General features: G+C 42.6%; 1 protein-coding gene across 1 annotated transcript in view; it reads left to right on the forward strand.

The window, feature by feature from the left end:
* The first annotated feature begins 14,453 nt into the window (after window positions 1-14,453).
* The window catches only part of acsf3 (acyl-CoA synthetase family member 3), a 67,069-nt gene continuing 62,250 nt past the window's right edge, over window positions 14,454-19,272 (forward strand). The window contains exons 1-3 of the mRNA XM_079998327.1: window positions 14,454-14,483; window positions 16,385-17,200; window positions 18,692-18,847. Coding sequence (XP_079854453.1) covers window positions 16,484-17,200; window positions 18,692-18,847 — 873 coding nt within the window. The 5' untranslated portion in view covers window positions 14,454-14,483; window positions 16,385-16,483. The remainder of the gene's footprint in view (window positions 14,484-16,384; window positions 17,201-18,691; window positions 18,848-19,272) is intronic.

Below are 19,272 nucleotides of genomic sequence, written 5' to 3' on the forward strand. Positions count from 1 at the left end.
ATTTAACAAGATGGAGAGAAGATGGAGAAAGGCAGTTGGCCCAAGATGATATACCTGGGGAAGCATGGAAATGTTTAGTTGAGATGGCAGTGGCGTTCCTAACGAGAATAATGTTTGGGAGTGGAGAAGAAGTGTACTGGTACCCATCTTCAAGAATAAGGGAGACGTACAGAGCTGTAGTAACCACAGGGGAATAAAGTTGATCAGCCACAGCATGAAGCTATGGGAAAGGGTAGTGGAGGCCAGTACTTGTACTAGTACAAGTACTTGGGGTCGACCATCCAAAGCAGCAGTGAGTGCGGGAGAGAGGTGAAGAAGAGAGTACAGGCACGATGGAGTGGGTGGAGAAGAGTGTCCGGAGTGATCTGTGACAGAAGGGTTCCAGCAAGGGTGAAGGGGAAGGTCTACAAGACGGTAGTGAGACCAGCTAAGTTGTACGGTTTAGAGGCTGTGGCACTGACAAAAAGGCAGGTGGCTGGAAGAGGAAGAGGAAGGCCAAGAGGAAGGCCAAAGAGAAGGTTTATGGATGTGGTGAGGGAGGACATGCAGGCGGTTGGTGTAAGGGAGGAAGAAACGCAGAACAGAAGGTATTGGAGGCAGATGATCTGCTGTGGCGACCCCTAACAGGAGCAGCCGAAAGAAAAAGAAGCAAAAAAGATTGGGCTCCCTGCTCAGTATGTTGCTTGGATAATCCAGTTGGATCTTAGGGAGCCGAGCCATCAATGCCAAGGATAACTGTATATCCATTTATTTTTTTGCAATAGATGGTTAACTATGACGACAGTGTTCCTGACTGAATTAACATTATTATATACTCTATTCAAATACATACAGTACCACCCACTCAGAATGGCCACTGGATATATTCGGCTGGCTGCCAGCTGGATATATCCATTAATTCCACAGATGATGACGACTTTGCCATGACTGTATATGCTCGTGCCTGCGCCTTGTGCATTTCTAACTTAGTCTCTGGCCGCACACACCCGCTCTTAGACCGTGCAGCTGTCACTCAGCCTTGCCACCCAGGACACTATCTATCTATCTATCTATCTATCTATCTATCTATCTATCTATCTATCTATCTATCTATCTATCTATCTATCTATCTATCTATCTATCCATCTATCTTTCTATCTATCTATCTATCTATCTATCTATCTATCTATCCATCTATCTATCTATCCATCTATCTATCTATCTATCTATCTATTTATCTATCTATCTATCCATCTATCTTTCTATCTATCTATCTATCTATCTATCTATCTATCTATCTATCTATCTATCTATCTATCTATCTATCTATCTATCTTTCTATCTATCTATCTGTGTATTTATGGCCTATCAGTGGTAGGGCCATTTCTCCTGCACACGCTCATTTTAATCTGCTCATTACTGGGCTTCGCAGCAATTTGTGTGTTGTGCGCGTGGTCTGAGGCACCGTGACAGATGGCATATGCACGGTGCACTCCGGAGCCACGGGGAGACGGGGAGGCACGGACGGACGGACGGACAGACGGGGTGATTTTAATCTATTTTACACTACACCCCAGCCTCTCCACGAGCTGGCTCCTGCGTCCATGTGTTCCAGTTTGCCAAACGCTCCTCGACAGTGGGTCCAAACTGGGCCACAGTTTGGACCCACTGCCTCAGTGAACAAGTTTCCTGTTCTGTCCGTAGGTGATATATCACATATATAAGACTAGATTTACACCCTAAAGAGTGATTTTTAGTTATGTGGGGACATTGCATCTGAAAACTGAAAACCTCGCTTTCAATTCAAACATCCTGCTGCCCTCAGCTGACCTTGCTCGGTTTGTCCCGTTTGTTACACCACTGTCATCTTTTGCTCAGTCCCTTTCACGTCCCTACGTCTTTTCCCCTCGTTAAGCAAAATTCCCCATGCCCCACCATGTTTTCTCCTTGTCGGTGGCTTATTTGACAAAAAAAAATTGGACAAGAACAAAAGACACAGGGATAAGCAAATGAGACAGAATGGAATTGGACAATAAGACAGCAGTAGGAAAAGGTCGGAAAGGTCGCTGGGGGTCATGGCCCCTTTCCGCGATTCTAACCATTCCTCTTTACTACAACCACCTCCCGCAGCTGGCGTCCACCAGTGCTGGGTGAGGAGATGCTTTTGTTTGTCATGTGGCAGGTACAACATTACGCGCTGGTTATGAGAAAATCAACTGTAAATATAAAAAAAACAATGTCAGGAAGTAAAAAAATAAACACAAAAAATAAATAAATACACAAATTAATAAATATGGATATAAATAGACATATTACTTAACAATATATATATTAATAAAAACACAGATATTATTTCATGTGCTCTCCCCAATTTTTGTTTGGCGTGTTGGCTTCATATTTGGTTTATTTAAGGTCTCTTTATTTATTTTATGAGAAAATAAATACATGATTCATGTTATGCCCCCTACCGCTCTCATAAGTTTTGTTTTGCTATGTCGCCAATTCCACCAAGCTTTGAATGATCCTTGAATATGCAGATGTACACATACATTCATTATGTTAATACATATAAATGTTATGTTAATACAAAATATTGTATAAATAATATTCAATTGATGTGTTACACAATGTAAATAATTAGTTATTCTTCCAACTAATAAAAATAGCCGACTTACCATATTAAGTCTTTACGACAATAAATATTGAGTTTAAATTAAAGGGAAAACAACTTGATCGGAACATTCTTCCACTTGTTATTTTAAGTTGAAAAAACTTGAAAAAATTTCATCTACTTCCACGACATACCCGCTACGCTAGGTGCCAGCCTGCAAAGACCGTTTGCAAAACAGCTTTTGAACAGATTCCGATAAACAACCAATTACAGGGCAGGAGGACCTATCTGGCTCAATTGCTTCATGATGGCGAAGCGTTTAATTTCTGATTTCACAGTCTGCATAGACGGCAGTCGGGGGCGGGGGGGATTCATACACACACACACATACATACACACTCAACACATGTTCCCACTCCCGCACATAAACACACACGCACGATCACTACTCCACCACACCCTTTACATGCACATACACATACATTAAACACATGTGCTCACTCCCACAGACTTATACAGTACACACACACACACACACACACACACACACACACACACACACACACACACACACACACGCGCACACACACACACAGACTCACAAGCAATGCTCCATTCTTGCACGAGTGTCCTTGAAGTGCCTGTAATTGCTTCTCATGACCCAGTGTCATAGCTGCTATTTTCAATTTATTGTACAGAGGTTACATGCCTGTAGACAACAAGGGGTGGGTGGGGGGGTGCACAGCCATCTCTATCTCAGCTTTTTACACGCCGCTCGTAACTGAATTGAAATGTTGAATAACTCAATTTGCAGCCATATATAATCATCCCACGTTGCGGGGAGTGACCACAGTTTCGGTGCCCACCTAATGGATTAATTTAGTTTTATCAGAGCTCAGGAGTGAATAGTTTTCCTACAGGCTTCCCTCGACCGCAGCTTGCCATAAAGACCAACATTAAGCTGCAAAAAGATCAATACCAACCATTGGCCGGAGGATGTTGGATGATGGGGTGTGTGTGTGTGTGTGTGTGTGTGTGTGTGTGTGTGTGTGTGTGTGTGTGTGTGTGTGTGTGTGTGTGTGTGTGTGTGTGTGTGTGTGTGTGTGTGTGTTGGGAGAGTGCAGGAGTATTGTGGGTAAGTCTTCCATGCATCTATTCTCATTGCTCCAATTCTTTTTTTCCCCATTTTTGAAATTCTTGGTTAACTTTCCCATTCATATTCACTACCGGAAATATTGTATTACATTTCTCTGTAAAGCGCATTCTGTTGCCCTGATGAAATGCGCTCTATGAATAAAGTGTGACTTGACTCGACTATTATAGGTTCCATCAGAGGTAGCTAGAATTAGCTTCCTCTGAATTAGCTAGGAGAAGAAAACTCATCTGGACCATCTGTGACGGTGTCATCACGTTGGCAAACTTGATGGAGGTTTGCCGCAGCATGCTGGAAGAGGCAATCAAACCATTTGCGTTTGAAGTACAGTAAATACGCATGGCATTTAATTATACATTGATGTAATTAGCCAACCACATTATGTGACTTTTTCCCGATACAACGAAAAGAGACTGAAGATGATCTTTCCTCTCGTGGTATTGCATATTTTCCACCCAATCCAAAGGCATTTCCCACACAGCCAACCCCTCATCAGACGGCCTCTCGTCCAACAACGTTGCAAAATGGAGTTGCCAAGAAACCCATCGTTTCCCAGCCAAAATTGTGGGCTCCTCCTGGCTGATTGCAGAACAGAACAATTTTAAACTGCGTTGTTTTTTATAAATATTACTCGATCGGATCAGAGTCCAGTTGTGACTACTTTCTACTTTCCTTCATTTCAGTATCTCTCCTTGTGTGTTTATTGTATTACTGTACCGTATAAAATATATTTGATGGTATTAGTGATGAAAGGTTCAGCTCTTTTATGAGATTGGGATCTTTACGTGCCACTCAGTAAAACGATCCATTCAATGTCCCGACTCTTTGTTTGTTTGATTCAATTGGTTGAATGAGGGTTAGAAGAGTTGTGAATGAAATACTCACGTGAATCATTAACTTCTGTCAAAATTACTTTTTTAGGAAGAATGCGAAATGTAATTCAGTCACATTCAAGATGAATTATATCGGAGTTGTATGCCGGAGTTACTCCCAACTCCAGGGTCAAAAGTTTTGTTCACTATGACCTAATCGTTCACAAGCCTTGCATCTCCCCTCGTGTTTTTTATTGTATAACTGAACCGTATTGGTAGAACGACAATCGTGAATAAAATTCTTATGCGAGTCATTCACTCCTTAATAGTCCTTTGCAGTGTTGTTTAGTGCGCGCCATAAATTATGTCATTGCGGGACTCGCGACAGTGCCGCACAATGATTTTGCACGAGGGTGTGCTTAAAATCAATGCAATCGGTCAAATGCGCACAATTTTTGGAACTCCACGCCGTGCGCTTCAGGTCATTCAAGATCGACACGTGCCGGAGGAAGTTTGTGCAAAGAGCACCGCAGGTACAATCTGTCCATCCCTGCGTGACAATAAAAATAACCAGATGGCATTTGATTCATGGAAGGAGATAGCACTGCCTCTGTCTAAAGATGTGGATATTTTAATACCTAAGGACTTCTTCATAATGTTTACACCGACAATTTGCACACACGATTATAAAAAAAAACCTGCACTGTCTACAATAGATAGACATACATTTAACACTTTCTATCTAAATATTACTGCTCTTTTCTAGTTTTTCAGATCCTTCCCTCAGGACTTCTTTGTAATGTTTACCGCAGTTATTTCAGTTTACCCTGGTGCTTTGTGCACATTGCCCCTGTCTTTCAGGAGAATATCACCACGGCATCTAAACAGCAACACGCAACTATAATGCTTGTGCTCTCTGGCAGCGTGCGCCATAAGCTGCACAACTCGCTTGCAGCGACTATAAAGCAGGCGTCAGGGTAAATCGGTCACATTTGATATGAATCATGCCAAAGTCATTTGCTGGAGTAACTCCGGACTCCTGAGTCATTTCAAAGTTTTGTTTGTGGCGAACGAATCATTCATGAGCATTGTGTCAGTAGAAGGTACATTTTTACTGGTGTTTCAACAAGCGATCGTCCATCTATGGGATTCTAGTGAGCACGTTGGTGGCAGTTTAGACACATCAGGCCTTAGATAGGCTCCTCTGCAGCGTCAAATGGCACCTTTGCAAGTCACTTCATGTTTTTACACCGTTGATGTAGTCAACATCAACAGTACGTTCAATTAATTTGTTAATATTAGCCTTTTGTTCTACACACACTGATATAGAGTGATGCATATTGGAAAAAAAAAAGTGTGTATCGGGGTACTTTCCGGTTTTTCTCCCCAACAAAGTAACACACACACACACACACACACACACACACACACACACACACACACACACACACACACACACACACACACACACACGCTGGCATGTCCCTATTGTTCCGCAGTCATTGTTCACAGCGGTGTTGTGTGTATCGCGCCCCCCACCCGCTCCCCGGCCATGATACATCTGCCAGCCCTGAGCCATTGTTTAGCCCTTTGCCAGACAAACAGGGCCTCAATTAGCCAGACTGCGCCTTTCAGTCGCAACCAAATTGTTTTGGACCCTGGTCTCCATCAGCAGCACCTGTCCAATATGTGCCGGAGACCTTTTTGAAGGCCTGTAACTTAAACCGTGTTTAAATAATACAGTGTATAAATAGCACGCGCCACACTTAACCCCCACCCACCTCCTACCCGCACACACACATGCACACCCAACCAGGAGAATTCCCAACTTAATGAATAGTTGTTTGGATACCTCGGCTCCCGTTAGGTTTCTTACTTGACTTTATTTTCAGATGAATTTATACCAATGCAATGCCTTGTTCTTTGGAAAGATAAGTGGAAATAAAAATGGTCTATACATATATATATTAGACATTGTTTGTACATATTTAAAACATTTTTTAATTTTAACTTTTAGGCCTGTCTCTATACTTTTGTACTTTCTATTCTAACTTTTTCTCTCAATTTGTGTTTGATATTTTGTGTCACTACAATGTTTACTTGTTAATTGAATTGAACGCATTATTTTTACATTCTGTAGTTTGAAATGGCAATTAATGAAAAATTTCTCATACATTTTCCTCGATCTGTGTTTGTTTTTCCACTTAAACTAAGTAGAAGTGTGAGAAATAGGCCTGATATGAAATTACACACAGGAGGGGTCCTGGGTTTATTTTCCCTCATAACGAGTCCTTGGTTGAAAAAAGGAACGCCTGTAGTACACTCAAGTACCAGTAGGTAGTACTATGTAGAGGACACTTCTCTGGAGAAATTACATATAGCAGTCAATATGCCATGTGATTTGTTTCTTATCTTGCAATATGATATGCAATATTTTCGATTTTATATTTTCAGTGATATTGACATGATTCTCTATTTCCAATGACTTCATTTGACTTTTTTTTTTTTACTGACAGAATGAAAAGTGTGATTTCAACATCCCTCATGTATGAAAGTGACTTTTTTTTGAACAAGTTCTCCTCAGGAATGCAGCAGAATATGTCCACGTATATTAAATAAATCAATAAACCACGAAACAAATAAACAAATAAATAAATAAGAAAAACTTCAGAAGGGGGGATGGATCCCACAACAATTAATTACATTGATATTTATTAAAGAAATTGACTTTTGGAGCAGAAAAAGCAGAGGTAAAATAATGCTTTTGTTGAATGTATACTTATACGTAAAAAAAAATAGGCAATAATACTTAAAAACAATTGAATAAAAATATAGAAATTTAAAAATGAAAAGTGTAGATATCTAGGGTAAAAAGTGAAATATACAATCAACCTCACAGTTAACTGTACCCAATAAATAATATGGCAGGATAATCATAAATAAACCGGAAATGTTGAAAATGTCGCTCTTATCTCGCCTTCATCACAAATACACAAATACAGATGTAAAAAAACAAAAGCGGCATCTGCTTTATACAACATCAGCCCACATTTTTTGTTGTCAATACAATATGTCAATACAAAGCGATCGACAGTATATTGCCTTCCTATGTCCACACAGATGGAATGAAGGTAAATATTTTCTCGTGTGTGAAAAGATACTGTTAATCGCTCCTCAAACTTGGCGCTTTGAAAGAGCCACAGCTAATTAACCACACACCAAAACAGGAATACATTTTAATATTGATTCCTCCTTGCCCCCCGGTGTATTGTCTTATTGGCGTGTTTGTGTATGCGTGTGTGCGCACACGAGTATGATTATGAATATTTTAAGAGCGCATTTAACAGGGTGAAGCCGGCGCTGGCTCGGAGAAGGATTTGCGCCTACTCTTCAGCTAATGCCCCCGGGCGCTTCCAGCAAAGCCTCTTCAAATTTTAAAGGAAGTCGATAGCGCCACGGCCCCCGTCGGCAGCATTAGCATTCGAGCGTACGCCGCGGGGGCTGTGAAAAAAAATTAATAACACGCGTGTCTAACAATCCTTCCCTGCGATTTAGTGGAGCGCGCCGGCGCTTTCTGCCTCAAATGCAAAGCGGTAATGAATACACAGATGAGATAAATTCAGCAACACGCAGCCCCTGGCCCTCGAGTAACTAGCACAAAAACTCTCTCTCTCTCTCTCTCTCTCTCTCTCTCTTTCTCGTTCTCTCTCGCTCTCTCTCTTTCTTTTTAAGTTCCCTTCACCCCACACCCCACCACCCAGTCTCAACGAGTATGCCTTCCGACAGTGACCAGAGGTATCCGGCAACCCCCATTTATATCTCTACAGCCTCTGTGTTTTCCTTCTCATATTTTCTTTTTTAATTAAAAAAGGGGGGAATTAAAACAGATGGGAAAGACTGTATTCAAGGGCTTTTGAACAAAAGTTGACGCTTTATTCTCCCACTCAAAAAATAAAAAAAAGGTTTGGACAGCCTCGTTCCTCCTTTTTTGACTTTACGGCCACGTGCTCCAGACTGTACGGAGTGCGAGTGGGGGTCTGAGTGAATGTCTGTGTCGTATCATGTGTATGTTATTCCTGGGAGTTGGATTGTGGGAAATTCACACACATGCATACCTTGCGTATATCGATAGACAGATGGACGGACGGAAGGACCGATCGACAGACGGACAGACGGACAGACGGACAGACGGACAGACAGATGGATAGATGGATAGATGGAGAGAGAGAGGGATGGATGGGAAGCATGTTCTGATGAACACCGAGCTGCTATTCTGGCAGGAAGTTGCACAATTTTGATCTTGCAACACAAAAGCTCATTTCCATTCTTTTTTATTATTTTTTTTTAAGTGGAACTTCAGAAATCCTCACCTTCCAGTGGCTGAAAAACACTGAGATAGAAAGATTGATGTGGGTTAAAATTAAAAATGAGGGAATGGAAAGATAAATGCTGCAGTGCAAACAAAACCTGTGACAAAGTGGGAGGAATTCAAATGAAACTGACACACTACCAACTTACAAACAGGATAGATAAACTGATCGGCCTTTGGAAACCCCAATCGTCTCTACAGTACATAAACTCTACATCTCGGCTCGGCATAGTTTTAGAGTCCAAAAACCAAGAGTTAACCCACTGCACCGACGCAAGCCAATTTCCTGATTGTGTCTCTGTCTGCGGTAGTTTCCATTTCCTGGTGTGGGAGTTTGAAAGGGAAGGGGGGGGGAGTCGATAAGTCATTAGTCGACAGCCATCAAAACAACCTGAGGAGATCAGAAACCTATTACTGGTCAGAAGGAACTTGAAAAAAACAGCCATACATTAATGTCAAACTCTTTTTTTTTTCTGCTCTGCTATCTCTGCTTTTGTTATAAGGGAAATACCCTGTTTGTAATGGGATCATTATGACAATCACTGGCTACTTTTGATCTGTGATCCTGCAGCAACCAAGAAAATATAGACTGAGACTACGGAGTGCACGCCCCCCTCCTCACTGCTGGCGATTTGGTCTCTCTTGGGCCGTGAAACAAGAAGTTGATACAAGTGGCTCGCCGCTGGTCCATATGTGGCTCACAGGCACAGCGCAAGGTCCCCAGTGGGTCTGGGGCTCTGTGCAATCATACTATCTCAGCTGAACACATCCGTCTGCCAACATCGGCCGCTTGGAAAGCCGACCCCCCCCCCCCCACACACACACACACACACACACACACACACAACCACCCCCTCCCTGCAGTGCCTCTTCTCGCTTGCCTATCCTGCTGGCTAGTGCTGTAATCAACATAGATAGCACTATGCTGGTCTGTCCAACTACTCGAGTGCATAAACTAAGTTTGGCTGCCCCTTGAAAATGGAATCAGAGACAAGTGGCATGTGACAAAGATAGACGGGTTCAGTTGACATTCACCCTAACCCTAAATGTGACCCATTCTTAACTTTTTATACCAACCTTTTATCCCCAAAAGAGGGGGGCCAATGTGCTTATGCCCAAGCACCCACCCCAATGGCGACCCTGTTTAAAAAACAACCCTATAACGAAAACCTAACCCTCTAACCTAAACCTAACACTCTAACCCTAAACCTAACCCCTAACCCTGTTTTAAAAAAACAACCCTATAACCAAACCTAACCCTCTAACCCTCACCCCATTTTAAAAAGAACTCTATAACATAACTGTCAACTCTCCCATTTTCCGTGTGATTCTCCCGTATTTTACCTTTCTTTTTCTGTCCTCCTGCTTTTTCATTTTCCTGAAAAAAAAACCACTTTTACACTTTTACAGATTTTCTTTTGGCGCCGCCGCCAATCTCCACAATTTCAGCTCCACTGACCGTTGCCAGATGTGCTGTGCATCACTGTTACCTGTTTCCCCAAAATGAATAATAACAGTGTGTTTTTATTGTAGATGTATTGATTGTAATTGAATGACACAAAAAAACACATTGCGTATCCATGTGCGTATCCATAACCGTGCATAACGGCCATAACGTGCATAACTCCCTGCCCCACCAATGGTGTGCCACTGGGATGGGAAATTTCCGTTATTTTCAAATCCCAATGTTGAGAGGTATGCCCTATGACCTAACCCTAACCCTAAACCAAAATCCTAAACCTATCCCTAACCCTAACGGTGACACTCCCTGCCCCACCAATCGTGTATGTCCCACTGAAAACAAACAAACCTAACCCTCTAACCCTAACCCTAAACCTAAACTCTACCCTAAGTCGTTTACAAGGGTTATGGGGATGCAGACCCGTAGATTTGGTCCAACTTTCCTGTGTGAAAACTTTAGGAACTTCCCCTGAACTTCTACTGTGAATAGCAAGATTTTAACCCCCCCCCCCCAACAACAACCAAAGTTCAATTTCACCACATGAGCGTGGTGTGACTCCTCCAGGGCTCTGTGTGTGTGTGTGTGTGTGTGTGGGGGGGGGGGGGGGGGGGGGTTATCGACAGTGGCATATGCTGCGGGAAGCAAGCAGAACGGGAGGCTGACGTCCAGTGTCATATCTGCAGTTTGTGTATGGTCCCGTGTGGCGACGATCACCCTCCGACACCTGCCCCCCCACACACAGACACACTCACACAGACACACACACACAGGCACACCCAGCCGCAGCACATATGTTTGGGATGCGGAACAGTTGGACGTGGCTGAGGGCTAAAATGGGTCAGATGGACACAGATGGAGGAGGGAAAAAAGAGAACTCCCACTGGGTCACTGCAAGATGATTAATACCCAAAGAACAACCAGGAGCTGGCGCATGGGGATGGCTAATCTTGATCTGGCATTTCACATTTTCATTTAATTCAATAACGTGAACTTAAACAACTTGAATTAGTAGAACTTACATCTCTCCTTAAATTCTGAAGGATGATACAAAGTCTTTAAATGAATGGAATTAGTATTGGAAGAGTTGGAGATCTTAGCAGCTGATCAGCATTGGCAGATGTACGATAATTATCATATTTGTATGATGATTTAACCATTTGTTTGATCAATAATTCCAAAACCGTAATAGTAGGATAATTTCGACATGTCATCGTTTTTTTTTGCTTTTGTTTTTTCTTCATTAATGAAATGGTACAGAGCTGATTTAGAACCAGCCTGATTATTCATCTTACGTTAACTATGCCAATAATGCATTCGGGCAAACTGACCCGTTGCCCTGAAATACGATAATTCTGGAGTCCTTTTGCGGGTTTCGGCATCTGGCAACACTGCAGCACATGCTTAGAACAAGTAGGAAGCTTTGGGGGCAGGGGGGTTTCACCAGAAGGTTTTCTGGGCTTTCGGCAGATGGAAAACACCTCACACTGTTTGGATGTGCTCATATTTACCAATGCACTCAAGTTTTCGAGTGACACATAAGCGCATAAAACATCTTAAAAGGATACCATGCTTTCAGATGACCCTTCCATACACGCAGTTTTCATATTATTTATAGTTTTTAGGTAAAAATTCAGTTGAATTGGGAAGATCCCATTTAGCATCATGGCCTTACATGAGTTTGGTTTATCTCCAAGGCATTAAATTGCAGAATCCCGAAAGCCATTGTCAAGTCAAATGTCCTCATGTGTTGGGGCATCCATCGGAAGCAATAGGTGAATAATAATTGTGGCTTTAAAAGATCATCCGCACTCTTCCTTATTATAAACAGGGACTTGCAATCCATTCCCGCACGATGCTCAACAGCCTTTGAAATCCTCATGGTTAAACAAATCTGTATCCATTATTTTTCACCTGGCATGAATCATGCATATATTCCCACGGGCCGTGGAAAACTCCCAGCGGCGGGGCACCAGCTCGGCATCCAAGTCGGGGACCATACATTGTGTGTGTGATTGGCATGCGCTCGTATGTTTACAGTGAAGCTCTTGGATGAAAGTCAAGTTTGCAGCTGCAGCCTGGAAATAATTCATGGCTTTCCTCTTTGCCCGGGAGAAGCCACAGGTAGTTGATGAAGTGGTGGTGCCAAGACTCCCAACTGGCAAAGACGACGCGCAGCTGCCGGGAGTCAGAGCAACCAGATGCCGCTGCTGAAGCGCCATGTGTTCCAAGCGTGGCAAAAGTGTGTGTGTTTGTGTTTGTCTATTTGTGTGTGTGTGTGTGTGTGTGTGTGTGTGTGTCTGTGTGTGTGTGTGTGTGTGTGTGTGTGTGTGTGTGTATGTGTGTGTGTGTGTGTGTTGGAATAGGAGGAGAGAGAATGAGACGCTTGCCAAGACGTCCTCACATTGATGCCAACCTAACACATGTTCTGGTACTCCCTGTGGTTTATCTTCCCCAGCTCATGCGCTCTCTCTCTGATAACTGTGTGTGTGTGTGTGTGTGTGTGTGTGTGTGTGTGTGTGTGTGTGTGTGTGTGTGTGTGTGTGTGTGTGTGTGTGTGTGTGTGTGTGTGTGTGTGTGTGTGTGAGGGTCATCCCTTCCTCTTCTTCTCCGGTGAAATCCTGTTCCAGCAAAGATGGGAGCTGGCGCCTGCTGGCGGCCGCCTTGCCCATCGGCAGTGAGATATTTTAGGTTCCGTTCACCGAATGGCTTGTTGGCATCAAGTCCTCGGGAGCACAATGCCCAATTTTTTTGCTCATTAGGTTGCCAAACCCACGCGTACTACCCCCTTTTCTCCACCGTGTACAAACCGACCAAACATCGGTGCCCTCTCCCCCAATCCCGGTACGTATCCAGTAAATCCCCATTTGTCTCCGGAAAGCTCAAATTCCAGGCTTTTCTCCGTATAATGTGTGTCAAAAATATGGCCAATGTCCAAGACCCGTATTCCCCCCCAAAAACGGGTTTGCGGCAACATTCCAATTCATCAAAAGCAGCGGTCGATAGATATTTTTTAGGTTAGTAGGCTATCCTTAGACGTACAGTAGTTCTATTAAAAAAACAAAAGGCTGGAGACTGGGCACATATCCTGCAAAAGACGAATGCTTTACGGAGATTACGTAGCTTCTGGTTAAACATCCTGGTGAAAGGCGTTTTCCCAGCGAATGGGGAACGAGTGCTCTTTGACGATACTACTCCAGAGAACGGAGGGGAGTTCGGCGAGACAAAGGCGCCTGTTTCATTAGGAACATGCCATCCGTGTTTGCAATGTAGGGGGTTTGGGGAGGGAAGTGAAAACTTTTTGAACGAGTGCCATGTCTGTACCATTCTCTTATCTGAGGCCCGCGACTGCCAGCTGGCGGCTGAATGTGCCCACTTGCACTGCGATGGTAAAGTCAGCCAAGCTCTTTGGCACGCTGAACAGTGAAACTGGCAAGTGATCTGAGGCCACATACCACTCTGTGTGGGGTAGCTGTGTGTCCACAGCGTTCCCTCTCCTTCTGTCTGTCTGTCTGTCTGTCTGTCTCTCTCTCTCTCTCTCTCTCTCTCTCTCTCTCTCTCTCTCCAGTAGCTCCTCACAACAAGACTTTTTCCTCGAGCTTCTCTAGAAGGGGGTGGGGCAGAGATTCTCCCGATTATCAGATCCAACCTTCTGAGACATTATTAATGAGTCACTAAAGCACATATGGATTATTTCCATTGCCAATATTGCGATTCATCAGAAGCGGCATTTGATAACATTTTAGGTTGTATCCTGTAAAAAACGGATGCTTCTGGCTAAACATCCTGTTGAATGGCAGAGATTCTCCCGATCATCAGATGTAGCTTTTTTGAAACTTTTAACTTTTATTATTTGGTATATATTTATCTAGTTTAAAAAAAATAAAGGTGTGATGGCAAGTGATGGCAAAATAAAAAAAAAAAATAAACCAATTTTATATCATTCGATCAATAGGGGTGGCAAAGAAGAATTCCGTTTTCCTTTATTTTATTTTCTCCAGATAGAACCTTTATTAGCGGTCCGGAGTTAGTTTCCTGTCGGAAGATAATTTCCGTCGCACTGTCCGTCACCAAAAGAAGCCCCCAGTTGTGTGGTTAAGGTGAGCTATACTAAAAACGGTCAATATCGCAGTATAATTTTTTTATTTCAACAACATAAAAACACAATAGTCGTCTATGTTCGAAGTGCAATGTATATTCTTACCAAGTCATTCATTATTTATTATTCATTATTTATTATTCATTATTAATATCGCCCTTGGTTTATGTAGCCACTAACTGTCAGGCAACTATAGTTCCGTCCTGCTTAGTACATGTAAGAAAACCATCTCCCGATCTCAGAATGCTTTTAAGGTACCGCTAAGATAACACCTTTTTGATCCTGTTTTGATCTCTGTGGAAAAACTCTGTCATTTAATTGATTTTCTTTAATACAAATTAAAGTATTGTGATCTTATGCTGAGAGAGATTAATGGAATTCTGTCACAATTCCCAAATATATACAATAAAATAAATGGAAAAATATGAATATATACTGCACAAATCAAGATTTTTAAATGCATAGAAATCATGAATATATCAATCTACAGATAAATAATTATGTGATTAAATATGTTTTTATCGTTCACAAATCATGCCCAATCAACCCATTTAAATGGATGGATGCAAGAGTTGAGTCTGGCACTAGAGTGAGCGTGCGTGCGTGCGTGCATGCGTGCGTGCACGCACACAGATTAGCCACTACATTATAACCACTGACGGGGGAAGTGAAGAACTCGCTACTAGCTCATCTGGTTCCAGTGGCACCTGTCGAGAGGTGGGATATATTAGGCAGCAAGTGAACAGTCAGTTCCTGAAGTGGAAGCAGGAAGCCTAAGGATCTGAGCAACTTTGACAAGGGCCAATCTATGACGGCTCGGTGAGGTGGGTTAGAGCATCTCCAAAATGACGGGGCTGGGTACGAAAGGGTCGCGAAAGTTTATGCTGGCTATGATAAACTATGTCAGAACACAGTGTATCACAGCTTGCTGTCTATGGGGCTGCTTAGCCGCAGACCAGTATGGGTGCCGAGGCTGACCCCTGTCCACTGCCGAAAGCTCATACAATGGGCATGTGAGTGTCAGAACTGGACTATGGAGCAATGGAAGAAGGTGGCTTGATCTGATGAATCATGTTTTCTTCGACATCCTGTGGATGGCTGGGGTTAAGGTATAAACTAGCATATGTCGGATGTTCTGGAACAACAAGCGCAATCCATGGGGGCCCCACCTCGCATCTTACAGGACTTAAAGGATCTGCTGCTAACATCTTGGTGTCAGATACCACAGCACACCTTCAGAGGTCTTGTGGAGTCAATGCCTAAATGGGTCAGAGCTGTTTTGGTGGCACGAGGGGGAGCTACACAATATTGGTGGTTATTAGTGGTGGTTTTAATGTTGTTGCTGATCGGTGTATAATCTTATTCCATTGCTTTATTATTATTGCCTTTTTTGATTTGAGCTGCTGTGACACCAATTTTTATCTATCTATCTATCTATCTATCAGCATGTGTTATGTAAATGTTCATAATTTACCACAAGAAAGCATTCATGTACACCTTTACACACATCACAGAACACAAATACTTACATAAATACTGTAGTATGTCGAGTGCCTGATAACCGCTTTATTAGGCCAGTGTTGCATGGCGGCATGAGGGGGAGCTACACAATATTAGGCAGGTGTCTGTGTGTGTGTGTGTGTGTGTGTGTGTGTGTGTGTGTGTGTGTGTGTGTGTGTGTGTGTGTGTGTGTGTGTGTGTGTGTGTGTGTGTGTGTGTGTGTGTGTGTGTGTACACACACATACACACACACACGCATATATACTGTATATATGTGTGTGTGCATTGTGATGCATAATTCCTTCCATAAAATTAAGTGCAGTGTTTCATTTAAGCAGGTTATGACCTACATGTTTCCTCTTGAACTCTTGATCCCTTTTTTTTATCTCCTCGGAAAAACAGGTGTCTTGTTCGCTGATGTGACATGGTGAAAGAGGTCCGGTATGAAACCGTTGTGAGATTGACTCGAACTATGCAACCTAAATTAGAGGTCTAGCGATCATGATGTCTCTGATCAGGGCCGCCGGTCTCTGGCGATGGACTGCTGGCTACCCCCGCCCCTTTTCCAAGCCAGCCCAAAGGTTGCTGGGTAAGGACATTGTGAGGAAGGCTTTCAAGACCTCCACCTCCCCCTGCTGCTGGAACACTGTGCCTCTGTTGAGCCAGAGCCTGGTTTTCTCCAGAGCTCAGGCGTATGGAGATAAACTGGCCATCGTGGACAGCGGCGGTAGCCACAGTTACAGGCAGCTCTATCAGAGAAGCTTGGGCCTAGCCACTGAAATCACTTCAGTTCTCGGCCTCTGGTCTTCTGGTGTTGGCGACCTCAAAGGGAAGCGCGTCGCCTTCCTTTGTGCCAACGACGCTTCGTACACGGTGGCTCAGTGGGCCGCGTGGATGTGCGGAGGAACACCAGTGCCTCTGTACCGGAAACACCCGGAATCAGAGCTGGAGTACATCATCGCAGATTCGCAGAGCTCTCTGCTGGTGGCAGGGCACCCGTACTCTGACGTCCTAGGGCCCTTGGCGCAGAGGCTGGGGCTGCCGTGTCTGGCACTCCCGCCTACCCCCAGCCTGGCAACACTGGAGAGGGAAGAGAGCCGAGAGAAGAACGTCGATATCAGCGACTGGGCGAACCGGCCTGCCATGATCATCTACACCAGTGGTACCACAGGCAGACCCAAAGGAGTTCTCCATACTCACAGCAGCATTCAAGCCATGGTACGGATCCGCTCTTTGAGTAATTGTAAAAGTACACATGGGGAAAACAAATGGAAACTGTTCCTTTACCAGCAGAAAATCAAATTTTTTGTAGTGAGTTTGATTTTCATTAAACTTAAATAATTTTTAGATAGAACTTACCTACTTTTAAAATGTATCCTGTGTAAAGAACATACTCTTATCAGCTGGGTTTCACTGTAGTACCTCGGTAGGTAGTTGTTCAGAGAGACAGCCAGGTCAGTGTTCTGGAAGGTTTTTAGATTGAGCTGATGGTACTTAATTGGGCTATAGTCATTAGTCAATAGTGAATCATTGTGGAAGCATGTAAGGTATGTAATCATCATGGTTCTGCAGGCTACCTTTATGTGTGGTTACCTATAAACTGTTATGCTTCTCTCTTTTATAAGGTGTGCTATTTAGAATTAATTTTTTGTTGAATGGTGTGTGTGTGTGTTGTGTACTATCTGTGATAGTAGAACTGTCTGTTTTGTAGAACTGTTAAGATAGACATAATTTCAGACATTTCTTGTGAGAATCGTTGATTTATTATTAAATAATAAATCAACGATTCTCACAAGCAAAACATTTCGTTATTGTTTTTCGGCCTATCTTGATTGATTTTAAACATTGTTTGAATTTATCTTTAGTTTATGGAGAGGCTCAAAATGTGATTTGCTATTAATTATATGCAAAACTGACCAATTATATTCTATCAGTATTTTTCATCAAAACTAGACCGGACAAATTATTTAACTCTTTATTATTTGATATTGATGGTGTTAGTATTTTAAGACTTTTATAGTAGATAGATACTTTATTCATCTGCAGAGGGAAATTGCAATGTCCCAGCAGCTCACATCAAAACAATAGGCAGTAATAACAAACAATAGAATAAGAATATGAAAATAACAAATACAATGAGAAAAATAAATATATGGCAATATAGGGGGGTTAAATGTACAAAATAAAATTATAAAATTGCCAGGTTAATGGAAAATAACCTGAAGAATGATATCATGGTATAGTATAGTCATTTAAAATGTAACTGAGCAATGTTTGGACGTTATTGTACCCTAGTATCACCCGGTATGATACCACCAGAAGATATTAGCATTTTTCAGTGTAAATGTCACAAAAGTATATATTCCATGAAAATAAGATCTGTCTTGGCACACTATTTTGTTGTAGAACTGAATGATAACAAAATTAAAATGTTCTTATAAAAAAAAGTACTAGTGTACATTGTTTAATATGATGTACTGTTCTTGTATTCTATGTAAAAATTCAAAAAACACTTTAGTGTGTGTGTGTGTGTGTGTGGGTGTGGGTGTGTGGGTGGGTGGGTGGGTGGGTGGGTGGGTGGCTGGCTGGGTGGGTGGGTGTGTGTGCGTATATATGTGTATGTATAGAAAATGTATTTTTTTTATATATATATATATATATATATATATATATAAAAAACTGACTTTTGAAATGCAACCCTCCCTCCAGGTCCAGGGTCTGGTTTCGGAGTGGGCGTGGTCTCAGGATGACGTCATCCTGCACACCTTGCCACTGCACCACGTGCACGGCATCGTCAACAAGCTGCTCTGTCCGCTGTGGGTGGGCGCCACCTGTGTCATGCTGCCCGATTTCCAGCCACAGACGGTCCGTTCAGCTCTCCCTCAATCTCTTTCCCTCTTGCTCCATCTCTCTCCAGCTCTTATTAACTGTCTTTAATCTTTCTGTCACTGTCACTCTTTTTTTGTTATTTTTACTGATTAACGCTAAAAATATACTTATTCGTAGTTACTGTGTCCGTAGGATCTTTCAGTTCCATAGGTAAACTTTCAGAAGGCAACTTTCAGGGAGGCTTGCACTTGCACAAGAGCGGACAACAAAGTGCTTTAAGAACCACCCTTTTCCTGTCGTGGTCTGTCGCCGTGTCTCCTCTACATCTGCGCATTATTCAGAAAGCCTTGAAGGTTTGAGATGTGCTTGAAATTTTAGCACATGGGAAATGCTATTATTTTTTTTCTATGTTGCTTAGAAAAAATAGAAATCAATGGTGATTTTGTTTATTTCAATTGAAA

Source organism: Zeus faber (genome assembly GCF_960531495.2).
Source record: "Zeus faber genome assembly, chromosome: 3".
Taxonomy (NCBI): Eukaryota; Metazoa; Chordata; class Actinopteri; order Zeiformes; family Zeidae; genus Zeus; species Zeus faber.